This window comes from Procambarus clarkii, chromosome 23 (genome assembly GCF_040958095.1).
Source record: "Procambarus clarkii isolate CNS0578487 chromosome 23, FALCON_Pclarkii_2.0, whole genome shotgun sequence".
Taxonomy (NCBI): domain Eukaryota; kingdom Metazoa; phylum Arthropoda; class Malacostraca; order Decapoda; family Cambaridae; genus Procambarus; species Procambarus clarkii.
The window spans coordinates 30,473,036-30,492,379 of record NC_091172.1 but is presented as its reverse complement, the minus strand read 5'-3'; the positions used below and the strand labels follow the sequence as shown (position 1 = coordinate 30,492,379).

Genomic DNA, 19,344 nt, shown 5'->3' with positions numbered 1-19,344 from the left:
TTTTTGACGCAGGTTTATCACCACTTGTTTGGTGATCAGGTGACTTAGTTGGTGTCCCACCTGCGAGTTTCGTCTAGACGGCAGTATGAGATTTCCTGGTGGTCTTGTCGGCACGTGTATCTTTGTAGGTTATTTTTGTTTCCTGGTTGGGTTGGTTTGTCCTTTCTCTCTTGGTTGTTTCAGGACCGCCTTCTTATGCCAGATACTGTCACCTCGTTTCGGGTGGTGGTGGCGGAGCTGCTGCAGCTTGCATTTGGGGTGGATGTCACTTCTGCTCCGTTCCGCAAGCTTTCTCGGGCATTGTTTTCACCTCCGGCCTGCTCATGCGCCACCTGAGCTGTCCTGGTCGTTGTACCAGGTGCTCTCTTTTCCCTTCTCCTCGGTTAGTGGTGGTCCCCTCGGTTCAGGACTGTTTTTATACAACTCTTTTCTTGTTGGCATTGGTCTCTGGGGGTCGGGTCGGAGAATATCATGCTCTCCTCCGGCGCAGGGGTTTCTGCTCTTTCACTCCTGGTGGTTTTTTCATTGTTTGCAGTCGTCTCCTTTTTTTTCTGGCGAAGAATGAGTCTGCTGCTTTCCGGAGAGGTCCTTAGGTTGTTGATGCTTGGTTGGTTCAGCCATGGGTGCATCATGTTTTTGTCTGTTTGTGGCTCTTCGCTGTTATTTGCGCTTTACGGCCTCGCTGACAGAGGACACTCTTTGGGTTGACCCAGTTTCCCCTTTTTCCCTATTCCAGGGCGCAGGTCTCCCAGGTTGTCCACAGGATTATTCGGTCCAGCCAGCCTGTGGTCTTTTCCCGTGCCCACGCTGTTCGTAAGTTTGGCATTCAGCTGCTGTTTGGCTAATGTCCTGGCCTGTCTTTTGGCCACGGAGCTATTGGAGGTCGAACAGGGTCCTGGTTGCATGTTACCTTGTTAATGTTCCTAGTCTTTCTCAGGCATGTATAGTCTTGGGTCACAAGTTGCGGCCTGTTGTCTTGACTTTGAGTTGAGGAGCAAGTGACAACCGCCTCCTGGGTGAGTCCCTTTTCTTCTTATCTTTGGTTAGGTGGCTCCGGGGAGCCGAAGGGGGCTCTCCACAGAAAACCAGCGTTGAATGCAATGAAACACCATTTTATGGGTGAGACCCAGAGGCTCCCTGACATCCCTCCCTCCCTGGCCATTAGATCACTCCCTAGCCATTAGATTTTATGTAATTAGATTTTATTACTTTTCATGAAACTCATGTGGAAATAGTTCTTGTCCTATGTACACAAGTATAATCATTCTTTTCAATTTTTTTTTAGAGTGGACAGCCTTATATGAATTCTGATGGGTCAGTATATCGTTTTGACCCAAACAATCCACCTCAGCTCAGTCCTGGTGCTAATGGTAATAGTTCCAGTAGTGGGAACTCACGGGAAAAAGAATCACCAACAAATAAGGATACAACCAGTCAACCATCAGGTATGTTGTGATTTTAATCATTATTATCACATTTCTTACTTTCAGTAGGTGAGGAGAATCTTAGTAGACAGAAGAGCATATACAGGCACACCTCAAAAATCCAGATTATATTGTTCCGGCCCAATCTGTGGCTCCATGAAGTTGTTTAGCTGAGATTGCTTCATACTGAAAGTGGACCAATTTCTGGGTGAGCCCCAGTGGCTTCCTAACATCCTCCTTCCCTTCAGGTTCTCTTTGAGGGGGGGAGGGTTGCATCATTGTTGAACTGAAGGGTGCAGCAGTTGGCTGACCCCCTGGCTGCCTGCCTCTTCCCTTAAACAAAGGATGGGGGGGGGAAGAGGTGAGGTTAACAAGCTGGCGCTAGTTTCGTGAAATTTCAATCCCTTGTTCACATTGTTGGAGCGAGTTCTATAGCTATTTCTTGAGGCTGTGGTCTTGTTTAAAGCCAGCAGTGGATTGTTTTATTTTGCTGGCTTTCAGGGTGCCTTCCTCAGTGGTGGCATAATTGAATAACCTAATGTATAAATGCCACTGCTCCCTGCACCTCTGTAAAGGGGGCCAGGTTCTGCCTTTTGGTCTCCAGTAGGCCCTAGAACCTGCGACGGATGGGACCTAAAGTATGGCACACTATCAGAGATAGTAGCTTCAAGGAGCCACCGGGGCTCACCCAGAAATTGACATTTCATTGCATTCAGCACTGTTGTATTTTATTTTATTTATTTATTTATTTATTTATTTAGACTTAGTGTGACAGTTAGTATGATTTTCCACAGGCAGTTCAAGTGGAAGCATAACAACATGTATACCTCAAATTCCAGCTGTTTCTCCACCCCCTCCACATGAATTGCCTCCACCTGTCTCAACCAGTGTCCGGAGTCCACCTAGTAAACAGCACAGTCTACAGCAAGCTTCACCTGAGCCTGTACAAAGTATGTCGTGAAATATTTTCTATTATTTCTTAATGATGCCTCAGTAAATGCAGATATTTAGTGTTTATTTAGGAACTATATTTATTTTAGGAACTATATTATAGTTCCTGTTCTTGGAGACAAGAATCCTGTACTGCACTTAGGCTTATTGAGGTCACCCTAGGTCAACTACTGACCTTGCCCCAGGATGTAACCCACAACAGTTGTGGGTTACATCCACATTGTCCTGGTAACTTCTAGGAACCTATTTACTGCTAGGTGAACAGAAGTATCTGGTGAAAGTAAATGTGCCCAACCATTTCTGTCCCACCTGGTAATTGAACTCAGGTTTCTTAAATGTGAATCGAGGACATAGAGCACCTCACTGCAGAACCATATAACTATAATATAATATAATATAATATAATATAATATAATATAATATAATATAATATATTATATATATATATATATATATATATATTTATATATATATATATTAGTGTAGTGCTTTCCTGTAGACATATATTATTAAATATGACCGAAAAAGTAAGATTAATAATTCTAACACGAATTTTCTCAATCTTTCGTACATTTCTTTTCACTGTTGGTGGCAATTCAAAAATCAATTCTCCAAAATTCATTTTTATTTCTAGTCTGACACGACACTTGAGCGCGTTTCGTAAAACTTATTACATTTTCAAAGACTTTAGTTTACACATACACAACTGAATAGAACTTACACATCTCCGATTTGTTTATATCTACATTTGAGTGAGGTGGATGGGGTGAGGTGGTATTTAATAGGGTATTAAATTCATCAACACAAGACAGAACACGAAACAATGGGTATTTGAATAGAAGTGATTGTAGAAAGCCTATTGGTCCATATTTCTTGATGCTTCTATATTGGAGCGGAGTCTTGAGGTGGGTAGAATATAGTTGTGCATTAATTGGCTGTTGATTGCTGGTGTTGACTTCAGATTGAACACCTGGAGAGAATTTATATAATAACACACAGACAGGCATGGGTATCAATCGGGAAGATCTTGTGTAACAAATCTACTTAGCTTCTTTGAAAGTCACAGAGATTTTACAGGAAAGAGATAGTTGGGTTGACTCCATTTATCTGAACCTAAAAAAGCATTCAACAGAATCCCATATAAGTTGTTGTTGTTCAGGAAACTGGATAAAGCTGGAGGATTGACATGGAGATTTCTGTCATGGGTGACACATTTTCTAATAGACAAATGAGGGCAGTAATCAAAGGCAATGTATGAGACTGGAGAAGTACTCACCTAGTAAAATGTTACCAGTGGAGTATCACAGAGTTCAGTTCAAGCACCATTTATTGTGAATAAATGCATATTACGGAATGTGGAATATGAGAAAATATGTCACACACAACCTACAAATTATGTGTAAAAGCTTTAAAGAATTCAGATAAAGAGAGAAACATAGAGATGGTGCTGGATAAAAAACTGTCACCTTAGAATCACATAAAGAACATTTTGCAAGGAGCATATGCTATGCTTTCCAACTTTAAAATCGCTTTTAAATACTGTACATGGATGGTGAAATATTAAAGAAATTATTCACATCCTTTTTAAGACCAAAATTGGAATATGCTGCAGTTGTATGGTGCTCATATCTGAAGAAGCATATTATTAAACTAGAAAAGGTGCTAAAAACATGCAAATAAATGACTTTCAGAACTGTAAACTAAGAGCTACAAGGAGAGGGAAGCAGCATTAAATATGCCAAAGCTAGAAGATAGAAGAAAATGAAGTGATACACTCACTGTGTCTAAAATAGTAACAGGAACAAACAAAATTAACAACTAAGAACTTTCAAAAACTGCAACTTCAAGAAGAAGAGAACTAAGGTTCAAACTAAGAAAACAAAGCTGAAAAAAAAAAAAATAGAAAGTTCACTTCTGCAAACAGAGTGGTGAATGGGTGGAACAAGTTAAGTGAAAAGGTGGTGGAGGCCAAAGCTGTTAGTAGTTTCAAAACGTTTATGGCCAAAAGTACTGGGAGGATGGGATATGGGATACAACAAGCATAGCTCTCATCTTGTAATTAGGTATTTACTATCAGAGATAGTAGCTTTACAGAGCCACCAGGAATCACCCCCAAATTGGAGTTTCAATACATTCAATGCTGGTTTTATTTTTTAAATCTTGATCTTATGACTTGTAGTTTATTAACTCTTCTGCATTATCGTCAAGTCTGATCTCTCAAGTGTCCTAATAGCAGGTGCAGTGAGCAGTGGTATCTCAAACAGTGAAGCTAGAGAAACAGAAGGTAGCAGCAGAACTGGCAGTGGAGGAACCAGTGAAAGTGTTGTACAGCAAGCTTCCCAAGTTATCTATCCACAGTATTACCAATTAGAATCCAGATCGTTTTCACAGGTAGGTTTAAAGCAGAACTATGTTGTTGATTTTATAGGCTGCATGGTGACCATGATGAGTCCTCAATTGCTGTTTATTACTTTGTGTTATATATCACCTGCTACTCATCTGTATCCAAAATATAAAGTATCTTTCATTTGTACCTTTGTAGTCTAAGCACTGATTCCTCTTTTAGATAAATATTTGGTTTTGTTCACTTTACTGCCTCTTCTTTCCACTCTCTCTTTAAGAGAGAGAGGAAAGAAGGTGTAATTACCTAAGTGTAATTACACTTGGGTAATTACTCTTAGGTAATAATTACTTAGGTACTGTATTTAGATTTTTAGTCAACCAACCCTGACTTCCATTCCTCCAGAAGTTATATACTTATGTAAAAATGTTTGTCCTGCAATCACCCACACCTTTTTTGAGTTATTATTGTGTACTGTATATGTCATCAAAACTTTTGTCAAATATTATGCATTCAATATTTTCCTGATGCCCTCTGAAAAGTATTTGTTATATGTCCAGATATTCATTTGTCATTATAACTTACTGATTTTCTAATTATTATCTTCTTAAATATAATTCAGAATTGACTAAATGAATTAAAATTTTGGCTAAATGAATAACAATTTCCAGGAAGGACATGTAAATGAAGTGACAAGCCATATACGAGGTTTATGTTTAAGTGGGCCAAGCAGTGGAGGGGATAGTGGTGGGGATCTTTCAACAGTACAAGCATCAGCTGCTCCTCTTCCTCAGAGTTACATTGTTCCTAGACAGCACTATACACAGGTAATATTTTTGTTTGCAATAATAATTAAATGTTTTAAACGCATTATCAATTGGTAAAATGGTATATTATGTGACAATTTTGTTATGGGTATACAGTACTTTGTTTCTCACATTGAACATGCACAGGGGATTTATCTCTTAAAGTGCGCAACACATCATATGATGTGTTGAGCAACTTATGCAAAATTGCGAAACACATCATATGATGTGATGGAGTACGGCGCAGGATTTGAATCGCCAGCGGGGTAGGGAACCGCCCCATACTCTGCCCAGGGGCTATAGTAAACAGCTGCCATTTTGTAAAAAAAATCCTGCTCTCGCCACCAACGCGTGGGAGGCCTCAGTTACCCAGCGGTCACCATGGCGAACACACGGCCAAACGCCTCCCAGGCACGCAGCACACAATCACTTACTCAAGATCAAATAACTAGTGAATTATTTTCTGATGGTGAGGAAAGTGATTTTGATGACTCTGACATATATAAGGACTATACACAATTGACCGATGATAGTAGAACAGACAGTGAAAATGAGATACAGCTTCCTCCCATGGTAAGACCTACATGCTCACCCATGCCTCCTCACCCAGTGTCTACTCCAATTCACCCACGACCACACAGTTCCTGTGCTTATTTAGAGTATGAGGATATTTTGGGGGACGAGTCAGAGGAAGGTGACTCTTTTTCTGGTTTTAGTGAAGTGGATTCAGAGCATAGTGTTACCTTGCCTGTCGCTAGTACGTGTAGTGTTACCGGGCGAGAATTTGTCACGTCAGCAGCGTCTCGCCCAGCCAAGAGCCGCCGCATAGCACTACACGAGGAATCAAGACCCTCATGTTCACTTGATTTCACCTCACGTTCGTGTAGCACCCGTACTTTGTGTAGACGGGCTTCAGCTCCTGGTCCACGGTGTGCAATGCTTCCTCGCTGTCGTGCTGCTGTTGCATCTCGCAGAACACCAGGTGTACTTTTGTGGAGTGATGGTGACGATTTTATTTCTCTAATTCCTACCTTTGACAATAAAGATGTTAGGATTACAGACCTTTTCCCTGATAATCATGAGGATATGTGTGAAATGGATTATTTTACAGCATTTTATAATGAGCCGCTCATGGAATATATTGGACACCAAATGAACCTTCATGCGGATCATCTCATTGGAAAAGAGATAATAGAATATTCACGATTGCAGCGTTGGAAAAACACTACTGTAGATGAAATGTATGTATTTTTGACACTATGTATGTTGATGAAACATTATGTCAAACATGCTATCACAGATTATTGGAGCAAAGACCAGACTGTTTCAACACCTTTGTTCGGGAAATATATGTCCCGAGACAGGTTTCAGATACTCCTCAGGTGTCTACATTTTGCAAGTAATGAGGACTGGACAGAGGATGATAGACTTTGGAGAGTCAGGCACATTATGAATGAAGTGATTGGAAAGTACAGAGATTTCTATGTACCAGCAAAGAAGCTGGTAATTGATGAATCCCGTGTGATTTTCAAAGGACATGTTGCCTTCAAGCAGTATATTCCCTACAAATTATTTAATTTGTAGGGAATTTAAATTAATTTTTCAAGAGCCCTGAGGAAGCTGATGTGAACCTCATGTAGCCGCGGGAGTTTTGAATCATACGCTAAAAGTAAAAATATCCAGAGGCGCGTTGCGCACCCCCCATCGAGGGCCTGCAGGTGCGTTGCGCAGTTCAGTGGTTAAATGTTAATAGTCTTCAACACCGCCAGATGCAATAAAAAAAATTCAAGAGTTTTATTTGTCTTATGAAAGTGATCATTTGTGATCCCTGAGCATGGGGGGGGGGGGGGAATAACAATTTTACTTTCCAATGACATAATGTGCCGAGAAGTTGGAAGATGATGTCATGCAACATGCTCGCTCAAGCAGGGAACATCTCAGAGGTGTTACATTCAAGCAGCCAGAATTGCCGCAAATTTATTTTTGCAGCCTTATTTACAGTATCTATGGCATATTTTACAACCATTATTTTTACTGATATTGTTCAATATATTGTCACTTGATGTTGTATTATAATACAATTGTCATAAATTCAATACATTCACATATTAGTGTCACAGGTATGTGCACCAAAAAATCGGCATTGAATGTAATGAAACGCCATTTTCTGAGAGAGTCCCAGAAGCTCCCCGGAGCTATCCAGAGTGATAGGAATAGTCCTAACTTTTGGCATCAGTCAATGTGGGTGGAGTTCTACGCCTACCGGGAACCACGGCCAGAATCTGGCCCCCTCAGAGAGGCACGTGGAGCAATGGCCTATAAAAATGCACATGTAACTTTGGAGCATTCTATATCTCCCATCGACCGGGACAGGAACCCGGAAAGGTAAGCGCCTCAAAACAAACCCATATTCTGGTGAAACCAATGAAAATAATGAAACAAGTGGACAGAACTCCCCCAAGGAAAAATGAGCAAACAAGCATGACGTCACTCGCGCCGTGCCGCATGTCTGCGCAGCTCCCCACTCCCCGGGAGGGGGAAGGGGGGGAGCCCCAGACCCCCTGCACCAGTGATCCACACCTTCAGTTCCGAGGCTGGATATCAAAATACGCGAAAACTGCCGACTAGAGGGAGGGAGGGAGGGTTCCAGGGGAAGCCTCCGGGACTCACCCAGAAAATGGCGTTTCATTACATTCAATGCTGGTTTTCTGGGGGGAGCCCCTATGGCTCCCCGGAGCTACTTCACCAAAGACTATGGAAAGAGGGGACTTCTTTCCATAGAAGTTCGGGATGCGGTCGGTGCTCCACACCTCAACTCAAAGTTGAGATAGGCTGCAGCCGCCGACCCAAAGCGACACAGGCCTGACTAGGCCTAGGAACGTTCACGAGGTAGTGTGCAGCCAGGACCCTGTTCAACCGCCAAAACCCCCGTGCCCGAATATCAACCCAGGACATGTTCCCAAAAACGCCAGCAAGAGTAGCGAACTTACGAACGTCATGGGCACGGGGATAGACCGCAGGCTGGCTAGACTTAATAACCCTGTGGACGACCTGAGAGATGCATACCCATGAACAGGGAAGAAGGGAAACCGGATCAACTCAAAGCGAGTCCCCAGACACAGAAGCCGTGGCACGCAAATAACGGTGTAGGGCCGCAACCGGACACAAAATATGATGCACCCTCGGCCTGACCAACCAAGCATAAACAACCCAAGGACCCCACCGGAAAACAGCAGTCTCATTCTTCGCCAGAAAAGAAGGAGATGGCTGCAGACAAACAAACCTATGTGCACAGCCAAAAGAGCAGAAACCCCTGCGCCGGAGGAGAGCATGAGGCCCCACGACCCGACCCCTAGAGGCCAATGCCAACAGGAAAGGAGCCTTCGAAAAACAATCCTGAACTAAAGGGGCCACAACAAACTGAGGAGAAGAGAGATAGGAGAGCACTGTCCAAAGGACCAGGATGGCTCAGGTGGCGCATGAACAGGCCGGAGGTGAAACAATGCACAAGACAGCTTGCGAAACGGCACAGAAGTAACATCTATACCGAAAGCAAGCTGAAGCGGCTCCGCCCGGGCCACACGATATGAGGCGACAGTATTCGGCATAAGATGACGGTCCTGGAACAACCACGAGAGAAAGGACAACACCACCCGAACCGAAAACGAAGTACAATGATGAAGAGCCAAAAAAGAAACAGAAGGACCACCAGGAAACTTCATATTGCCGCCGAGACGAAGCCCGCAGGTGGGACACCATCAACGAAGCCATCTGATCACCATACAAATGGTGATAAACTCTAGTAAAAAATACCAAACGTTTAAACTCAAGGAGAAGAGCGAACCAGTCTCATAATGGACCGGCCTGATCTTCTGAAAGAGGCGGAGCCGCAGAAAACCGCAACAGCGCATCCCGCAGGATCGGCGCAAACAGCTTCAAAAAGGTAGACAATGCATGACCAGCTGAAGCCAACCTGCTAGACCCAGGAATGGCCCCAAGTGCCTCTACATCCTCCGCAAGCCAATCTGACGACAGCTCAAGGAGGGGAAAAAAAAACCAGGACTGAAGTCCTCAGCCACAAGCATTGCCGACAAGGAGGGAACCTGCACATGAGGCTGAACCACGCCAACATCCCGCAGAAGAGCCAAAGCGAAAACATACTCATTAAGGTGCGCAAAGTCACCCCCCCAGGTAAACCTGGACCACAGTCAACGCCTCACGCCACTCAAGCGTGCGGGTATGACAGAAGGTGTCCCAAGCATCCAGCAAAAACAAAAGGCAGTCCACTAGCCAGGACGACTCTGGAACCCTCAAAACGAACCCAGTATGGAGATGAAGACCCAAACCTGAAGGAAGATGGATCCCTTATAGGGGCATAATCCAGGTCACACAGCCCTTCGCAAATAGAGTGGTAGACGGTTGGAACAAGTTAAGTGAGAAGGTGGTGGAGGCCAAGACCGTCAGTAGTTTCAAAGCGTTATATGACAAAGAGTGCTGGGAAGACGGGACACCACGAGCATAGCTCTCATCCTGTAACTACACTTAGGTAATTACAGGAGGTAAGCCGCAATGGCCGCCCACACCTCAACTGGAGAGATGCAGGAAGCCGAAAACGGAAGGACGGAACCGAAGGACCCGCAGGGTTACGGAACCGAACCCAGGGAGGAGCAAACCCAAATTCAAGTTGTAAGCAGAGGGGGAAAAAAAACAGAGGGAGGAAAATGAGCGTCACCGTGAGACAAGGAGACAGAGCAACCCTCAAACTCACACAAAGCGAGAGGAGACTCAGAGGTCACATCCATTGGATCCGAGCGCCCTACGGGGTTTCCCAGGGCCTTTAGACTGGGTCTGCTAAGGGTTATCCCAGGCAGAGTACTGCTAACCGGCGCCCAAGCTACCAACCAACACTGCTAAAGCTGAACCCTCGGGACATGTCCAGTCACGAAGGTGAAGCATGGGGGGGGTACCACCAAACACAAACAACCCTAATATAAAGGAGAAGGGACACCATGGCAGACCCCCCCCCCCTGCCAGGCGAAAACAAAAGGAAAAGAAAAACCTCGCAAGAGGACAGCATACCCAGAGGGAACAGAGCCAGCCGCTGTTATAGGTGAAAACTAGCTACGCAGTACTGCGTGCCCTACGAGTGCAAAAATTACCACTTACCCCAAGGCAAACAAGGGAGGAATTCCCCAAAGAACTCAGGGCGGTCAATCGCCAAGCAGCGAAAGACCAACAAAGGTAGACACAAGGTGACTTGTGGAATGTAACCCCAAGTCCCTAGGGCAGTACTTACAGGGTACTTAGGAAAAGGAGCCCTAAGCACATACAGCTCGAGTACCTGTGAATATTACTCCCAGCTCGCATACCACCGAAGAGAAGTACTGAACCCAGGCACAGCACAAAGAGAATCTGGAGCTGGAGCCACAACGACTGAGCCTAATCCCATCAGCCAAGGTGACGCTCCACACTGGAGGTATGGATCACCGGCGTGGGGGTCTGGGGCTCCATCCTCCCGGGGAGTGGGGGAGCTGAGCAGACATGCGGTGCATATGACGTCATGCTTGTTTGCTCATTTTCCCTTGGGAGAGTTCTGTCCACTTGTTTCGTTATTTTTGTTGGTTTCAATAGAATAGGGGTTTGTTTTGAGGCACTAACCTTTCTGGGTGCCTGTCCAGGTCGATGGCAGATATAGAATGCTCCAAAATCACGTGCATTTCTATAGCCCATCATGCCTCTCTGAAGGGGCCAGGTTCTGGCCGTGGTCTCCGGTAGGCCTAGAACTCCACCCACATCGACTGATGCCAAAAGTTAGGACTATTCCTATCAGCCTGGATAGCTTCGGAGAGCCGTACGGGCTCCCCCCAGAAAAGGTTTTATTTCTGCAATTTTTTAAAATTGTTGCATATGTGTATTTCATTATTGTGTATTAGATGTTTATTTACTTTTCCAGCCTGTATACTACATGCCAGCTGGAAGTGTTGCCAACATGAGTGGGTCCCTCAAATATGTTTACCCTCAGTACCAAATGGCTCCAGTACAAGCAGCCCCAGCTGGTGTTCAGGCACCACCAGGGGTGCAACCTGCAGGCATGCAGCAGGTGCAAGGTATGGCTGCTATACCTGCAGTGCCAGCTTTGGCAGGGGCTGTTCCTACAGCACCAGTACCACCCACCGCCCACCATCCCTCCATGGACCATAACCCTGTACTTCCTCCAGGTAAATTTGGAATGACAGGATATTTACACATTGTGTGTTGTGTCTTCCATTGTTTTATTATTGCCCATGGTAATTTTAAGCTGCAGATTATAATTTATTATTTTTATTATTATTATGCATGTTTGTATTTTACAATTTCTGGGGGAGTCCCTTCTGCTCCCCGGAGCTACCCGGGCTGATATGAATGTATTAGACCGTGGCATCAAGACGAATGGAGTTCTTAGTCCTACCGGGGACCACGAGCCAGAACCTGGCCCCCTCAGACAAGCACAAGGAACAATGGTCTATAGAATTCCCTGTGTGGTTGGAAGCATTCTATGTCTGCCATCGACCAACAGTTTGGCTTTCAGTAGCAATTTTTAACCAGATAGGATTTGTTTTGGGGCACCTACCTTTCTAGATGCCTGACCCAGTTGATGGCAGACGCAGAATGCTTCCAACTACTTGCGGGTTTCTATAGGCAATTGCTCCTCATACCTTTCTGAGGAGGCCAGGTTCTGGCTTGTGGGCCCTGGTAGGCCTAAGAACTCCATTCGCTTTGACTGATGCCACGGTCTAATACACTCAAATCAGCCCAGAAAGCTCTGTGGAGCCTCCGGGTCTCACCCAGAAAATGGTGTTTCATTACATTCAACGCTTGTTTTTTTGTGGGGAAGAGAACAAGATGCTTGAAAGTTCTCTTAAGTCTTTCTTGAGGGAGCTCCTTACCTGAAGCTACTATCACTGATAGTGTACCATCAACTAGGTCGCATCAGCTGCGGAATACCATTCTTTCCATAGGGCGTTGGGGGATATTTCCATCTTCGTAGAACTGAGGGCAGAGGTGCTGGCTGACACCAGGCTGCCTACGTCTTTTATCCCAAATGAGGGAGAAATGCTAACTTCATGAATTTTTTATAGTTTACATAGTTGGGGGAGTTATTTCAGCAGTTCTTGAGGCTACAATCTAGCTTATAACCAACAGTGGTCTGTTTTATTTCACTGACTTTCTGGGTGTCTTCCCTTGGTTCCTGGTAGCATATAGAACTCCATGACTGATGGCTCCTAGCAGTGTAGCACTCTATCAGAAATAGTAGCTTTTGGGAGCCAATGGGGCCCACCAGAAATTGGCTGTTCATTAAATTCAAAGCTGTTTTTTTTATCTAATACTTGTTTTAAATTTTTCACATAGGTGGAGGCTATCTTCCAGGAGGCTATACGGTTGTGACATATCCAGCGGGTAGCAGTGTAGGAGGAACCACTAATGGTCAAGAGACAGGTGGCACTACTTATTATTATCAGTTACCTGCAACAGCTTCAGGTGCAGGTCTTACCGGACCTATACCAGCTGGTCAGCCACCAACAAGTCTCCAGCAGTACACTCTAACCCCATCATCTTCTACCACCACTTTCCCTCAGTAAGTTTGTATAATTTTGCATAACTTAATTTTTTACTCTTTGTTAATACTCAAATGTAATACAGTATCTATCTTAGCTGTAGTCAGTCATCAATACTACAATCATAAATTATGTATTCTGGGAAAACCTCAGCATGTCTAAATTCAACCCATCCTCTTGTTTAGATAGTACCTATTGTGACAATTGTCAATAGTCGCGTATTCGTATTGTACATACTTAGCTTTTAGATAGTAGTATACTGACTTGTAAGGAATTCTTTTATAAAAATAAAGCTAAAAAAATTTAATATTCCTAGGTTTAGTATGGCATACATATGTACTATATTCTCAGATATCGTGTATTATGCCTAGGAAGGTTAGGTTAGTTTATCTTTGCAACTAACTAACTATATATATATATATATATATATATATATATATATATATATATATATATATATATATATATATATATATATATATATATATATATATATATATATAACTGAAAACTCACACCCCAGAAGTGACTCGAACCCATACTCCCAGAAGCAACGCAACTGGTATGTACAAGACGCCTTAATCCACTTGACCATCACGACCGGACAAAATGAGGTGATAGCCGAGGCTATTTGAACCACCCCACCGCCGGCACTCGGATAGTAATCTTGGGCATAGCATTTTACCAAATCACCTCATTCTTTGGGGCACACGTGAGGAACACAAATGCGAACAAGCCTGAATGGTCCCCAGGACAATATGCAACTGAAAACTCACACCCCAAAGTGACTCGAACCCATACTCCCAGAAGCAACGCAACTGGTATGTACAAGACACCTTAATCCACTTGACCATCACGACCGGACAAAATGAGGTGATAGCCGAGGCTATTTGAACCACCCCACCGCCGGCACTCGGATAGTAATCTTGGGCATAGCATTTTACCAAATCACCTCATTCTTTGGGGCACACGTGAGGAACACAAATGCGAACAAGCCTGAATGGTCCCCAGGACAATATGCAACTGAAAACTCACACCCCAGAAGTGACTCGAACCCATACTCCCAGAAGCAACGCAACTGGTATGTACAAGACGCCTTAATCCACTTGACCATCACGACCGGACAAAATGAGGTGATAGCCGAGGCTATTTGAACCACCCCACCGCCGGCACTCGGATAGTAATCTTGGGCATAGCATTTTACCAAATCACCTCATTCTTTGGGGCACACGTGAGGAACACAAATGCGAACAAGCCTGAATGGTCCCCAGGACAATATGCAACTGAAAACTCACACCCCAGAAGTGACTCGAACCCATACTCCCAGAAGCAACGCAACTGGTATATACAAGACGCCTTAATCCACTTGACCATCACGACCGGACCGGTGTGAGTTTTCAGTTGCATATTGTCCTGGGGACCATTCAGGCTTGTTCGCATATATATATATATATATATATATATATATATATATATATATATATATATATATATATATATATATATATATATATTTATTTATTTAGTCTTGGGGGACCATTCAGGCTTGTTCGCATATATATATATATATACCATGGTCTTCATCATTACTATAAGTACTATACTACTAAAACAGGAGGATGGGCTGCTAAATTTGTGAATATCAGAATACCAAGAAAATTTTACCATGTCGTGATGTAGTAATTACCTAAAGTGTAATTGCCTAAGTGTAGTTATAGGCTGAGAACTATGCATGTGGTGTCCCGTCTTCCTAGTACTCTGTCATATAATGCTTTCAAACTACTGATGGTCTTGGCCTCCACCACATTCTTAGTTAACTTGTTCAAACCGTCTACCACTCTGTTTGCAAAAGTTAATTTTATTATATTTCTTTGGCAGCTTTGTTTTGTTAGCTTAAATCTATGACTTCTTATTCTTGAAGTTCCAGGTCTGAAAAATTCTTCCTTATCAATTTTGTTGATTCCCATCACTATTTGGTATGTAGTAATCATATCGCCTCTTTTTCTTCCATCTTCTGGCATTGACAAATTTAATGTTCTGGAAGCCATTTAGTTGCATGTTTTTTGTATCTTTTCCAGCTTGTTGATGTGCTTCTTAAGGATATGGACACCATACAACCGCTGCATATTCTAACTTTAGTCACACTAAGGTCATGAACAATTTTTTTATTATTTCACCATCAATGAATTAAAAGCAATTCGGAAAGTGTAGCATAGGCTCCTCGCAGTGTTCTTTATGTGGTCCTCAGGTGACAGTTTTCTATTTATAACAACCCTAAATCTCTTAACCAGATTTTTTTTTAAATATTTTTATATAATTCATAGGATGAGTGTAGTCTATTTTCTCCTATTCTACATTCCATGACATGGCAATAATTCACATTAAATTCTATATGCCAAGTAGTGCTCCATACACTTATCTTGTCCAGGTCTTTTTGAAGGGCATGACGATCATCTAGGTTTCTTATCTTTCCTATTATCTTCGCAGCATCAGCAAACACATTCATACAAATCTATATTCCTTCTGGTAAGTTGTTTACATAGACAATTAACATTACTGGTGCAAGAGCTGAACCTTGGGGTACTCCACTCATGACATTTCTCCAATCAGATACATTGCCTCTGATTACTGCCCACTTTTTTCTGTCAGAAAATTTTTCATCCATGTTAGAAGTCTCAAAGTTATTCCTCCAATATGTTCCAGTTTCCAAAACAACCTCTTTTGTGGGACGTAAAGCCTTTTCTATGGGGAGCCCCGTCAGCTCCTTGGAGCTATCGGACTGATATTAGCTATATTAGTGGGGGCTTCAGTCACATGAAGTTCTGTCTACTGGCCAGAACTCCTACTGGAATTTTGTTCTACTGAGCCAGAACCTGGTTCCCTCAGAGAGGCACAGTGAGCAATGGCCCATGAAAACTCTACTCTTTGAAAGGATATTCATATCTACCATCGACTGGGTTTAGGTTCCCAGAAAGGTAGGTGCCCCAAAACAGACCCCAACTGTAGAAAATTTCAACATAAGACCGAACAGAGCCCAAGAACTCCCCCCCCAAGAAAAATAAGGTAACAAGCAAATCGTCATCAAACCAACACGCAGCTCGTTCACGCCACCAACCCAGGAGGGGGAGGGAGAGGCCCTGCCCACCCCAGCTGGCCTCCTGCCCACCAGTTCATTGACTGAAGCCGGCTGGGGCTGACGAGACATTTCTTTTCCTTTGGGTTTCTTTCATTCCTCCGGCTTCATTTTCCTGTCAAGGTTTTACCCTAGTGGTTGTACCTGCTGTGTGTTGGGGTGTTGGCCAGGAGTATGCAGTACTTCGGGGCTGCATGTGCTTAGGGTTATCTTTCCTAGGTGCACTGTAAGTAAATCCCTTGGGTCTCAGGGTTATCTTCCCTGGAGCTTTCGGGTTCTCACTCTCATAGGGGTTGCTGTCGCTTGGCATCGGCCTTACCCTTGGGATCAGTGGGAGCCTTGGCACTTTCATTTTGGCTTCTGGTAGGGAGTGTCTGCTGCTGGATGTGGTGCATGGTGCTGCGCAGCTTGCATACTAGCAACGGCCATGCCTCTCTCTGGCCTCAGGTTGTTGTGGTGCACCTTCGGGATTTCTTTTCATTCCATTTTAAGTTTTTCTCTGCCTGGCTTCCCATTAGGTATGCCTAGGTTCCCTTTGGTAATCTTTCACTTGGCCCCTGAGATTGCTTTTTCACAGGGGTCAATTTAGCCTGGGAAATTTATGAGATTCAACCAGCTTTGCAGCACCAGTGCCTGGACTTCTCATAGGGACACTATCCCCCTGAAGGCCCTGGAAACCCCCTCTGTCGGGGCTCGGGTGACTATGGATATGTCTTTTGAGTCCCATCTCGCCTTGTGTGAGTTTGAAGATTGTTCATTGCCCTTGTCTCAGAGTGACGATCATCTGTTTTGCCTCTATCATGCTGCTTGTTGGGTTGACAACATCTTCAACCCGGAGTCGTGCGAGACTTGTTCCTTGCTCGTTATCCAATTTAAGATAAAGGTTTAGCTCCTTCCCAGATTCATTTCAGAGTTTCTTTGGGTTCCATGACTTCGTCTTTCTGGAGGATTTTCACCTCTCAGATTTACCCTGCATAGGTTCGAGAGGCCCTTGGTGCATACCTCTTGCGGGACCCAGACTTTGCCTCCGTGATGGACCTGGTCTCCATTGAGTTCGGTTCTTCTTCCCTGTATTGGGTGCGTTATGAAGTTCGGACATCTTCCTGGCTTGCAGATTGTCCTTTCTTTTCGCTTGGGGCATGGCACAGGTTCTGTTGTACCCACATGCTTGATTGATGAGAGCTTACTATGACCTTGCAGGTTTACCTGGGTGGCACTTTTGAGCACATCAATGCGTACCTTTATGCCCCTGTGCTTCCTTGTAAGGTTGGCTTGCTCCAGTTGCATGCCCAGGTCCTTTCCTTTTCAACTGCACTGACTGTAGAGGATCTTCGCGCTCGCGGGCATCTGGCATCGGTCCTCTGCTTCTTTTCCCCTTCTCGAGCTGTCCTCGGATTGACTTGTAGAGAATGTAGAGGAGCTGAGTGCCAGGCCATCGTCTGGGCCAATGGCCTCGGCTGCCAGGGCGTCAGTGCCATTGCTGAAACTGTGTGCGCCTATCGTCAAGGAGGCGGCATTTCTGTTTTTTGCCTCTCTCCTCGCGCATTGGCAGGCTATCCTTGCTCGCTCTCTCTTGATGCTGCCTGGGCCCTGGGTCTTAGGTTTTCATCTCCTTTTTGTCTGTTATTGTTTTCAGACTCAGTTGTTACTCAGTTTTTACAGGCAGCTTTTGCTAGTTGCCGTCCTCTTTCTGATTTGTTGGTGATCCGGGGTGGGCATTCTCGCACTTCCTGGAAAGGTCGTGCCAGGGTTCAGGTCTCTGCAGGCCGCTTTGGGTTGATCTGCTTTCCCCTCTTCCCTCTTCTAGGGCTCAGATCTTTAAGGTCATCCACAGAGCTATAAAGTCATGCCCATGATATGCACAAGTTTGCAGCTCTTGCTGTGGCTTTTAGTATTATGTCTTGGGCTGACATTCGGGTGTGGGGGTTTTGGAGGTCGAACAAAGTTCCGGCTGCCTGTTATCTTGTATACGTTCCGGGGCCCTAAGTGGCCTTGGGCCATCAGTTGCAGCCAGTTGTCCCATCTTTATCGTGAGGAGTGCGGTGCTGCCGCCTCCTGGGTAAGTCCCTCTTTTACTTATCTTTGGGTACCTAGCTCCAGGGAGCTGATGTGGCTCCCCACAGAAAACTAACTTTGAATGTAATGAATGCCATTTTCTGGGTGAGCCCTGGAGGCTCCCTGGCAACCTCCCTCTCTCCAATCGGCAGTTTTTGTTTTCGCTTGCTTAGTCTCTGAACTGATGGGCGAGCAGCCGGCTCGGGAGGTCAGGTCCCCCTCCCCAAGGTTGATGACATTTTGCTTGTTGCATTGTTTTTCTTGTGGGGAGTACTTGGGTTCTGTTCGGTCTTAGTTTGCAATTTTCTACCAGTTGGGGTTTGTTTTGGGACACCTACCTTTCTGGTTGCCAACCCCGGTCGATGGCAGATATGAATATACTCTTAAAGAGTGGGGTTTTCATAGGCCATTACTTCCTGCACCTCTCAGAGGGAGCCAGGTTCTGGCTCGTGTTCCCCGGTAGGCAGAACTCCATGTGACTGATGCCCCAGACCAATATAGCATATATCAGTCCGATAGCTCTAGGGAGCCTCCGGCACTCATCCAGAAAATGGCATTTCATTACATTCAACACTGGTTTTTTAACTGATTTACTGACACTCACTTATGTCATTATTTCACAAAACAATAAGCATTGATCATGTCTTCCTCTCAGGATGAGTAGCAGTATGGGCTACTACACAGCGAGCGGCATGCCAGGTGGTGGGGTGTACCAGAGCATGGGGGGCATACAAGGTATGTCTGGAGGGTTGTATGGAACTCCCCAAGGCCCCACGGCAGCAGGTCACACTACTGTCTCCTACAGGGCACCAACACCCCCACAGACACCTAGCACACAGGCAAGTCAAGCTGAGGCTCTGAGTGAGGTTGTACAATAGGTGCTGTCATGTTGAGACATTTTTTTGCCTTAGAAAGTATCAAAATGAGACTTATTCTTATTGTCAAATAAATTGGAAAGTTATTATTTAAGCACTTTATAAGTAGATGAGCAATAATTGTTCATTGAAAATGAAATTTATCATTAATAGATCTTAACATA

The 19,344-nt window shown here is 44.3% G+C and overlaps 1 protein-coding gene across 19 annotated transcripts in view; it reads left to right on the top strand.

Moving 5' to 3' along the window:
- LOC123763958 (cAMP-regulated phosphoprotein 21) overlaps window positions 1–19,344 on the top strand; it is a 257,113-nt gene that overhangs the window by 190,970 nt on the left and 46,799 nt on the right. For 16 of the 19 annotated variants that reach the window (XM_069330057.1, XM_069330049.1, XM_069330054.1 and 13 more), the window contains 7 exons: window positions 1,286–1,445; window positions 2,219–2,374; window positions 4,609–4,766; window positions 5,388–5,543; window positions 11,476–11,740; window positions 12,912–13,137; window positions 18,961–19,144. In XM_069330057.1, coding sequence (XP_069186158.1) covers window positions 1,286–1,445; window positions 2,219–2,374; window positions 4,609–4,766; window positions 5,388–5,543; window positions 11,476–11,740; window positions 12,912–13,137; window positions 18,961–19,144 — 1,305 coding nt within the window. The remainder of the gene's footprint in view (window positions 1–1,285; window positions 1,446–2,218; window positions 2,375–4,608; window positions 4,767–5,387; window positions 5,544–11,475; window positions 11,741–12,911; window positions 13,138–18,960; window positions 19,145–19,344) is intronic. The other 3 variants (XM_069330053.1, XM_045751321.2, XM_069330067.1) reach the window with 2 other exon arrangements.